The following is a 10,512-nucleotide window of genomic DNA, read 5'->3' on the forward strand; positions in this document are numbered from 1 at the left end:
CCCATTTCTCAGGTGGCAGTGAAAAGGAGCCATCCAAGGCCACACAAGGCCTGTGGCTGAGCGGGGAGGTGGGCCCTGGCCCAAGTCCATATGCAAAAGTGGACTTCTGACGCAGCCCAGCATTCTTAATCCGGCCTTTTCCAGGACGGAGGCTACCAGCATGTGCTTTCCAAATCTCTTTTATCAGGTTTGGAGAGATGCAAGGTCATAACTTCTAAGCAGGCTGTGCACTGGGGCTCCCTCCTGCCTCTTCCCCTCTCCTCTCCAGGACTCTGCTTACAGTCACTCATGCCCTGAATAATCCCTCCCTCCCGGACCCAAACTTTGAGCCCTCTCTTTGCCGGCATCAGGTCATAGAAGGACAGACGTAGGGCAGGGAATCGGCATGAGACACTCTTGATGACAACATGTGAATGGTCTGTTCATTTTTATCACCATGAGGTTCATTCTGTGCTAGTAGAGAGTGTGATACGTTTGAGGCTGCAATCTTGTGCACACTTCCCTAGAAATAAGCCCCACTGAATACAGTGGGGTTTCCTTCTGCTCTGCATTCTTGCTTACGTTGGCATCCTCCCGACCCCGCTGGAGGATTGAAGGGATCTTGCGATGAAATTAAACCAGAAAAGAGGCAACTCACATTTGGGGCTTGGGGAAGAGAAGGCTGCCATGTTCTCTTTGAACATCCCCAATCATCCTTGTTAGATCTAACTTTTGTTCTTCTTTAGCTGACCCAAGTACAACTGGTCATGATCTGCTTTGCACTCCATGTCCTGTCCGTATATCTGTGAGGCTTCTAGTGTGCAAAGGGTTCCTGGGATATAATGAATTTTGGGCACTTTTATAGTGCATTAAAGCTGTGGGGGTCTCTCTCTCTCTCTCTGCAAGCTGTGTTCAGTGGAACTGTGGGCTTCCTCAAAAGCTTGTTATTTATACAGCAGCACCATAAATGTGCTTTACAGAGATTAGAGCAGCAGGACTGGTCTCTGCCCCAAGGATCTTACAGTCTAAAATTCAGCACAAAGCAGGCCTTGGAAGATGATGAGGGGAGGATAAACCAGGGGAAGAACATGTGTTCAGTTTAATTGTATGTACTCCAGCTAATCATGAGTTCCTCAGATGAACGTCAGGCTGGGCCACAGCTGTCAATCTGCCCTTGCCATGTGTGGAATTTCAGGGGAAGGTTGAGTGTGTTTTAAGTCACACACCCGGTGCATAGAGAGTGACAGGGAGGCCTGGCTGTGCCCCGCATAAATGGAGCCTGAAGCTTGGGAAACGGCCCAAAATCATCTGCAGGATGCAGGTGTCCTGAGACAGGGTAGGGATGGGGTGCTCCTTGGCAGATGCGTCTGGGTGAGAAAAATGCTCCCTGAAGTCTGAAAAACTTTGCTTTAGAGCAGAGGGTCGGTGCACTGCACACTTCAGACTTCTCTCCATATTGCAAGGAGATTCCGAGACGAAGAGATTGCACTTTGCCTCCTACGGTCATCCGGTGAGTTAATAGCCAGGGTGACATTTGGAGCAGGGGACTTCAGGGTTCTTCTTGCTCTCCCGCTTGCCAAATATCCCCCCTGCCGCAATCTGCTTACAGTATCCTTGCATGTTACTGTGTAGCTTCCATGCCCCAAAGCAGGGCTGGCCTACCTGCAGCTCTCCAGCTGCTCTTGGACTATAACTCCCATCATCCCCAGCCACAATAAATTGGGGCTGAGGATGATGGGAGCGGTAGTCCATCTCCAATTGCAGCTGGAGACTCTCGGGTTGCTCACGATTGCCCCAAACATTCTCACTATATTCTGGGTTGAGACATAGTGGCAGCTGCTCCTCTCAATAGAGACTCTTTTTGCTTGCTAAGAACTTTTAGAACAGCCCTGCTGGATCAGGCCCAAGGAAGCCCATCTAGTCCAGCATCCTGTTTCACACACTAGCCCACCAGATGCTGCTGGAAGCCACAGGCAGGAGTTGAGGGCATGCCCTCTCTCCTGCTGTTACTCCCCTGCAACTGGTACTCAGAGGCATCCTGCCCCACAATAAAATTCCAGGAATGTACTAATTTTGCTGGTTTGTATTCAGATTCCTTCCAAGAACTGCAAGGGCAAGGATTTCTCCGCTCAGACTTAGTGATCAAACATTTACCAAGCAAGATTGCATTTGATCGGAATTAGACCATAAGGAGTTTCGGAGACAACCTTACCAGGGTTGGACTGTTAATTATTATTTCAGATTAATTAACTGCATTTTTTTTTTCCTGGCAATGCTGCAGTGAAAAACCAGAGCGGGCTCATGTTTTGGCCATCCGGTTTACAGGTCAGAAAGAGGCGAAGAAGCTGCTTCCCATTTTCCAAAACATGCTGTGCTTGCAGGTTCCAAGTTTGTTTTTTAAGACAGAAATCGCTGGACAGCTTTTCTGGTGGGGCATGCATCCAGCATTGTGTTTATTCAGTGTCCCTTGATACTCTGCTGAATAACATGGACTGTTAGTCCATGAGGCAGGCCCACACATTTTGGCCATCAGTATAATCTCAGGGGATGGATGTTCATAGCAATTTTTGGCAGCATCTAACCCCTAGAGATGGAAAAGAGGGGATGTACTTACAGCTCTGTCTGTGTTATCACCCCACCTTTATCCCTACCCAAAAACGGTTAGAGTAAAATTGCCCAGAGGAGAGAGTTGGGCTAACAATGAACAAAGCGGTTGTGTACCTTCTCCATGGAGTAATCTTTGGAGAACATGCCTTGTCAACTTTCATTTCCATTCCTCTGACATCATCCATCAAATTTTATAATAGTTTTTGTGTTGGGGGGACTTTTAAAAACACCCTTGCAGAGGTGGCCTGTGAAGGCCTGATAGGCAGGACAATAAAAGGATGAGAACACACAGAATGTCTTGCAATGGTATTGCCTACTTTCCATCTCTAGGGGTGTCGGCCTTGTCAAAAGGCACAATGAGCATTTGTTCCCTGGCTGGCTCATGTGGTGCAGCTTCTCAGCTGCAAAAGTCGAGGAGCTCCACTCTTTGGTTAGTTTAATAGCTCAGAATGCGGCTTTCATGTGCATCAATGGCTGAAAGAGGCTTGCTGCAATCGGCGTTTATTACAGTTCTATACTGTCTCCTACATCAGTCGAGGCAGTGCTGGAGGGTAGCCGCAAGGTGCTGGAAACACCTTAAATGCTTAGAGGGGCTGCAGAGAAAAAGCTTGGTGGCTGTAATGTGCTCTTCAGAAAGAAGTCTGAATAGTGCTGGTAGCCAGGAAGAAGCAGCTGAGGTCGAGGGGATGTTGCTGTTTGCTGCTGCTGGCTTCTTCTCTCCCCTGCTTGTATATTTATTGTAAGCTGATATTACCAAAAAAAAAAGTCCCTCCATAAATCCGTCCTCCTAAAGGACATTAAAGGCTGCCCTGGGAACTTTCTACGACCTGGGAAAGCAAGAGAGTTTGGAACAGTTTCCTAGAGTTGAAAGGGGCCAACCATTACACACCCTGCCTTAACATGGGATATTTTCTAAATACATAAAGCAATGGGGTGTCCTTTTCCTTTTGTGGGGAAAAATTGAATATCAGATTAATATTCTTCATATACCACTCTTCAACAGAAAAGTTTTAATAGAAAGGTTTATAACATGGTTCCTGTCCCCAAAAGGCTCACAATCTAGAAGGTGGCAGCAGCCACCACTGCAGGGCCGGCAGGGGAGATGCACGAAGCAAGGCCAGCTGGCAGGGGCGAAAGGACCCCTGGCGAATCAGCACAAGTGGCAGCAGCCCTGCTCCTCTCCTCCTCCTCTTGGGGCTGGCATGCATTCAGCCTGGAAGTGGTGGGGGTGCAGCACGGCCCTCTGGCTGGCTGCTCTGAGGGAGAAGGGAGAGGCTGAATCGCTGGCTGGCTGCGGGTGGGTGCCTCTCCACCACCTGTCTGGGCTGTGATCAGAAAGGAGGAGGATCACCTGCTGCAGCGGCCAGAGCCTTGCACGGTAAGAGGGGGCAGAGTGGGGGGTGCCCAAGAAAGAGGGAGGCTGGCACACACACACACCCAATCTGGTGGACTGCCTCTGAACATTGGATTCCCCCCTCAAATTAGCTAATTCCAGAATCCACCTCCTGGCACAGAATCTGCTGCTTCACTCTGGTCTTGTTTAGATAATACTTTTAATAACAGGACGTAAAGCATACCGGAACAAAACCCAAATTAGTTCCAGCAATATTCCTCATATGAAGCAACAAATAGGTCTGTTTTATTAAATTGCTTTTAGCAGAGCATAAAGGTGGTGCATTATACTTTATCATTCCAGAAAAAAGCCAGCCTGCTCTATTTCTGAACAAAACAATTCTCTGCCTGTCTATCCTCCTGATTTCTAACAAAATTAACACATTTTTACTAAAGTAAGCTATTTCCCAATTTCCTTTCAGAGAAGAGGGAAAAACCCCACTGATCAGATGTAGTTAAATTCAACTTCTTGTCCCCATTTTTTTTTAAGTAAGCATTCACATAAGCCACATACCAACCAAATAAATAAATATAATCCTCTTGATCTTATGCCTTTATTTCTAAGGAATTACTATGCATTTAAAATAACTTAAACATTCTATTTGAACAAGCAAAAACTAATAGCTGCGAACATCCAACAGCAGCAGCCATAGGCAGACACCAGATCTCCATTTACTAAAATCTTGGGCAAACAAAGGTCTTAACCTTGCACTTAGAACTTAGCCATGAAGATGCCAGGCAAGCCTCTGGGGAGAGTCTCCACCCAAAATCTCCCTTCCTAGTTGCCAGTCTCCTCCTTTCTCAAGGTGGGGTGGGGGGGCACGAAGGAGGACCTCCCAACTAAAATCTTCATGCCCAGGCAGGTTTGCAGAGGAAGAGGAGGTCCATCAGAAATCCAGGTCCCAATCTGTCAGGAGCTTAAACGTAAATCCAACACTTTGAGCTGTGCCTAAAGCAAATAACCTCTCTCCACCCAATTCCAGTCTGAATGACTGACAACCACTTGATCAGTTTTCCAGGCAACGAAACGCCATCATGGGCAAGTACCACATCCGAAAATATGAGGACAGAGACTACGAGGTGGTGCGTAGATTGTACCCCAAAGGGATCAATGAACACATTCTTGCTGGCTTCCGACACACCCTCAGGTGTCCACAGACCCACCTGCTGCTTCTGGGCATCTTCCTTGTAGCCTACCTGACCTCTGCTTCCTTCCTCCTGTCCCTTGGAGTTGTGTCTGCCGTTTTGGTTCTGGGCTGGTTTGGCGAGAAGGCCCTTTGGGCACAGTTCACCCACGAGGCCTTACACAATGATTTGCTGCACATCCAGCGAGTCTACCTGGAACCCAAAGACTGCTGCTTTTGGGTGGTGGAGACTGGTGAGGAGGTGGTGGCAATGCTGGGTGCCCGCCATCCAGCAAATCCGTCTCTTTGGGGCAATGCACTGGAGCTGAAGCGCATGTTCGTGGAGAAGCAGCACAGAGGCCGTGGGATCTCCAAGGCGCTCACCAGGACTGCCATCGGCTTTGCCCAGGAACATGGGTACGAGGAAGTCGTGCTGGACTCCTTGATGGTGCAGTATGCTGCCCAGCGGGTGTACGAGGGCTTGGGCTTCCACAAGGTCACGGAGATCTACCCCTCACGATTGGCTAGGCTCCTGCAGCTTTCCCTCTACCTCTATCGCTACGTGACCAGATGAGGATCCTACCTTAGAAGAGGCATCCCCTGTTTTACACACACAGGAGAGGCTTTCCCTCCTTTGTAAGAAGATGCTGACACACAGTAATGCTTTCTTGTCAATTACTACTTCTACATTAGCTTTTCAACTAATACTATACAGTACATGAATAAAAGTTACCATGTTTATTCATGTGCAAATTTTGATTAAAGTTAATTTTTCTTTAATGGGAGTTAACCCTAATTCTAACGGACCAAGACTCTTCTTTTTAAAAGTATTTACAGTCAAAGGCCACCCCTGCACCAGTTTCTCCAAGTCTTGGTGCAATTTCTGCATTTGACGGGAAGCCTTTTCTTACCCTGCAACATGTACCTGGCATGCAAATATTAGAAAGCAGCATCTGCAGTGACTGCCCCTCGATCCCTGCTAGCTGGGCAAAGAGGCACCTTTTTAACACGGTGTTTCTCTTTATTGAGCAGGGGGAGAGTAGCTGGCCCTATCCAGGCCCCACACAGTACCTCCAGTGACTGTTGCTGGTGTCTATCATGGTTTTTTAAAGATCATGAACCCTTTGGGGACAGGGAGCCATTTTATTTATTATTTCTCTCTAAACCACTTTGGAACCTTTTGTTGAAAAGCAGTATATAAATATTTGTTGTCGTTGTGGAATCATTCCCCATCTCTGCAACTCGGCAACTGAAAAGTCTTGAGAAGCACATCGGAGATTTCCAGTGCAGTGTGGCTTTACCTGGGAAACAAACTCCTCATATTCTGTGTTAGCACTAGCACCTTTGGCAAAACTGCAGCACAGACACCAGCCTAGCCCTGGCAACTGCAGAGTTGGAACTTGCTTGTGTAGTCCGTGCAGATGCAGCACGGAGAACCACCGTGGAGAAGTTGGTCTGGTGTGGTGGTGGGGAGGTCAGTAGCTATGAAGCACTGGCAGCTTATATGATCAAACCTGGGAGGGATGTGTTCGTTTCCTTTGGTTTTTGAGGGTGGGCAGGAATGAAGAACATGTGACAATTTTACCCAGATATGTCAAGGAGGAGACTTGACCTATAAGGATCCAGCTACCCGAGTCTAGAACTGGCAGTTCCGAGTCGTCATTTGCTTTTCAGCCAGATAAGCAGTTTGATGGAGTGAAAACCATGTTGCCTTCTGGATGGGTTAACAATGGTGAATGGAAGTCTCAACAGAAGCCAGTGGGAAGACCTTGACTCCCTTGTTTCAGGCTGAATAGCTAGCACGAATGGATCACGGGATCCAGATAACTAACCTCCTTCACACATTGTATCAAGCGGCGCTTGCTCGGATACCTGCAACAGAAACTTTGAGGACAACGAAGGAGAGTGTTGGGAAGTGGCCCAAGCCATCATTACCCGATAAATAATGTATTTTATTAATTAATATGCAGATGGCTGGGTAGCCCACTAATGAGAGGCCCAAAAGGTTGGAGTAACTTGGTTGGCATATAAAGGTACATTATGAAGTTCTAAAGGCCAGGTAGGTTAAGAAGCCTTTTCGGAGTGTTGGGGTAAGGCCGGTGGGGCCCCTTTGGGCTTTAGTTACTTTCCTTTTATGGACGAATGGTTTTTCAGCCTGAAGGGAAACTTTTGAGAAGCTCCCTCTCTGCCTTCCCTTGTTTCCCGCTTTTAAATTGAACTTCACTGTATTAATTTTGCCCGATTAATTTGCTTTTGGACTCCTGGAGACTTCTACAGACTCCACAGCTTGAAGTACGGGAGATGACAAGTTTTATTTCTTTGTTGAACTGTGCACTTTCCTTAACGATGTCTTTTCCTGGGAGCAAGAAGAGCATCCAAGTGATCTAAGCAGAAAGGGGAACGAATCTGATTAACTGCATAGTTTGAGATTGTGAGTTCCATCTTATTTATTTATTATTTCTCTGTGTAAACTGCCCTGAGCCATTTTTGGAAGGGCGGTATAGTAATTGAATATAATAAATAATAGTTGTGTACAGGCTTATCATTTGTATTGAGAACAATGGTTTGTTTCTAGGTTTCTTTTATGGATGTTCGTCTAAGTTATTGTTTTGGTTATTGTTATTTATTCGATTTCTATACCGCCCTTCCAAAAATGGCTCAGGGCGGTTTACATAGAGAAATAATAAATAAGATGGCTCCTTGTCCCCAAAGGGCTCACAATCTAAAAATACAGCAGACACCAGCCACAAAAAGCAGACACCAGCCAGAGTCACTGGAAGTACTGTGCTGGGGGTGGATCAGGCCAGTTACTCTCCCCCTGCTCAGTAAAGAGAATCACCACGTTAAAAGGTCCCTCTTTGCCAAGTTAGCAGGGGTGAACTTTTTTAAGTTCCATTTTTCCTTTATTTTCTGGGTGAACCACTTAATGCCAAAATAAACCGCTGTAATTCATTCCAGTGTTTACCCCAACTGCATGTTCTCCCACCAGTACAGCACACTTTTCAAAGAGCCGGGCAATAAAGGGGTTGGAAAATATGTGTAAGGATTTCAGTTTTTAACACATTGGCCCTTGTTCTTGCCAAATTAGCTACAAGTAGAAAACCAGAACCTTTGGGATCATGCAGATTCTAGGTTTTGAATAAGCTGAAAGCATCACATATAATCATGCCGGCTGATTTATTTATTTAAAATATTTCTATACCATCCCAAACTTGGGTGGTTCTGTGTGTTTCTGTCTCTGGGTGGATTTCTGTGTGTGATATGTTCCAGGCTGTGCTTATCGCTTGCACTGACTGCACCATGCCCTGTTCCAGTTCATATTCCCATCATATTCCGGATGGGGTTTAAGAACATAGGAAGCCGCCTCCTAGCAAATCAGAACATTGGTCCATCTCACTCAGATGCTGTTAAACTACAACTCGCATCATCCCCAACCACAATAAACTGTAGCTGGGGGTGATGGGACTATCCTGTAGTTCTCACACATGTAGTCTCCCATTCAAATGCAAACCAGGGCAGACCCTGCTTAGCAAAGGGGACAATCCATGCTTGCTGCCACAAGATCAGCTCTGCTCACTTTCTATTTTGGTGCTAAAATTAATACCTCTCAAAAAAAGCACACACTGGTGTGATCATGCTGCTCCTTCGTCATACCACCTGGTAACTTACAGCAGGGAAGGCCAACCCAAGGCTCTTGGACTGCAACTCCCACTGGCCCCAGTTGCATGATGGTAGTTGTAGTCCGACCACAGTAGGAGAGCCTCAGGTTGGCCATGACAACGTGGAGAAGTGTTTTGCAATGCTCCCCATTGTCCACTGTCCTTCAGCCTTTCCCGCCCGGCTGTAGTACGAACACATCCTTTCCCCTCAGCCAAGTTTGCAGTGTATAAAGCAGACTGGGTCTAGCTCACCACACTCTTTCTTCGTGATGAAGCCTAGTTTGAAAAAGGCAAAGAACAGCCCGCTTCTCAGAGCCAGGCAGCATCCAGGCCCGACTATAAGCTCAGCACAAAGTGCCATGTTTATGGTTTAAGAACATAAGAACAGCCCTGCTGGATCAGACAGACCCAAGGAGGCTCATCCAGTCCAGCATCCTGTTTCACACAGGGGCCCATCGGAAGCCTACAGGCAGGAGTTGAGGGCATGCCCTCTCCTAATACTACTCAAGAGGAGGTGGCCAACAGCCCTCTTTAGTAGCCATTGGTAGACCTCTCCTCCATGAAGTAATCCAAGTCCCTCTTAAAGCCATCCAGTTATTACAAGTCAAAGATTTTATATGATGTGTCATCCTAAGTCTTTTTTCACCCTGTGTATGACCTGCAATTTGAATATTAAGTATTATCACATTACATAATTTATTATTATTATTATATGTATATCCCGCTCTTCCTCCAAGGAGCCCAGAGCGGTGTACTACATACTTGAGTTTCTCCTCACAACAACCCTGTGAAGTAGGCTAGGCTGAGAGAGAAAGAAGTGACTGGCCCAGAGTCACCCAGCTAGTCTCATGGCTGAATGGGGATTTGAACTCGGGTCTCCCCGGTCCTAGTCCAGCACTCTAACCACTACACCACGCTGGCTCTCATTACATAATCCTAGTGCTACATATCAAAAAGAATTTGAAGGATTAAAAGACCTTGAAGGATTGAAGACCTTCATGATTTTTAAAGCCAGGGCGGGGAGTGGGGGAGAACGGCACTCTGGTTAAAAAAAAAAAAAACAACCTTCATCGTAGGAGCCATTTTCCACTGCACTGACTTCTGCACAATACTGCACTTTTCTCAGTGTTGGGAGGGCCCTTTAAGAGCCATGGAGCCCTCTCTGAAGAGCTCTAGGGAGAAAGAACTCTGTGCATGCCCCACCATGATGGTGCAGGAGCTCAAAGTGCAGCATTGCATGGCGAGAAAGGTCATCTCTGCTTGGTGCAGGGCAGAGTATTCAGGTTTGGCCCAAGCTTTGCACAAAGGGTGGATGGGGGCCCCCAGGCCTTACCACGAAGACCACAGAATTATGCGCATTGCTCATCTTTCAGCAACCAGAACAAAGAAGCCAGCATCAGAGCCCTGTAACCTACTGAAACACAACTCTGCCGGAGGATTGCATTGATTTGCTGCAGAATTCAATTGAGATGTCCAGCTTGCTCACGAATCCATCCCATTTGTGCCTATACATTTTCATTGGCATATCCTGCAGTGTCCCCAGGCATACTCTCATGACCTCAGCCTGCTTTTGATCAAGTGTCCTGGCAACTGTAATCATGCACCAAACAAGTCCTGTCCTCGTGATGTACTGCAAGCGTTTCCCAACCTTGAGTCGCCAAATATTGTTAAGACTACAACTCCCATCATCCCATGGTGGGAGTGGCAGTCTAACAACATCTGGGGGCCCCAAGGTCAGGACATACCCACCC

At 47.0% G+C, this 10,512-nt stretch overlaps 1 protein-coding gene across 1 annotated transcript; it reads left to right on the top strand.

Annotated features, from left to right (window-relative positions):
- Nucleotides 1-1,251: 1,251 nt before the first annotated feature.
- On the top strand, nucleotides 1,252-8,138 carry LOC128326397 (N-acetyltransferase family 8 member 3-like). Its single transcript, XM_053253136.1, has 3 exons — nucleotides 1,252-1,315; nucleotides 1,443-1,489; nucleotides 4,990-8,138. The coding sequence occupies exons 1-3, from the start codon at nucleotides 1,252-1,254 to the stop codon at nucleotides 5,674-5,676; spliced, it is 798 nt and encodes a 265-aa protein (XP_053109111.1). The 3' UTR covers nucleotides 5,677-8,138.
- Nucleotides 8,139-10,512: the final 2,374 nt, after the last annotated feature.

Source organism: Hemicordylus capensis, chromosome 5 (genome assembly GCF_027244095.1).
Source record: "Hemicordylus capensis ecotype Gifberg chromosome 5, rHemCap1.1.pri, whole genome shotgun sequence".
Taxonomy (NCBI): Eukaryota; Metazoa; Chordata; class Lepidosauria; order Squamata; family Cordylidae; genus Hemicordylus; species Hemicordylus capensis.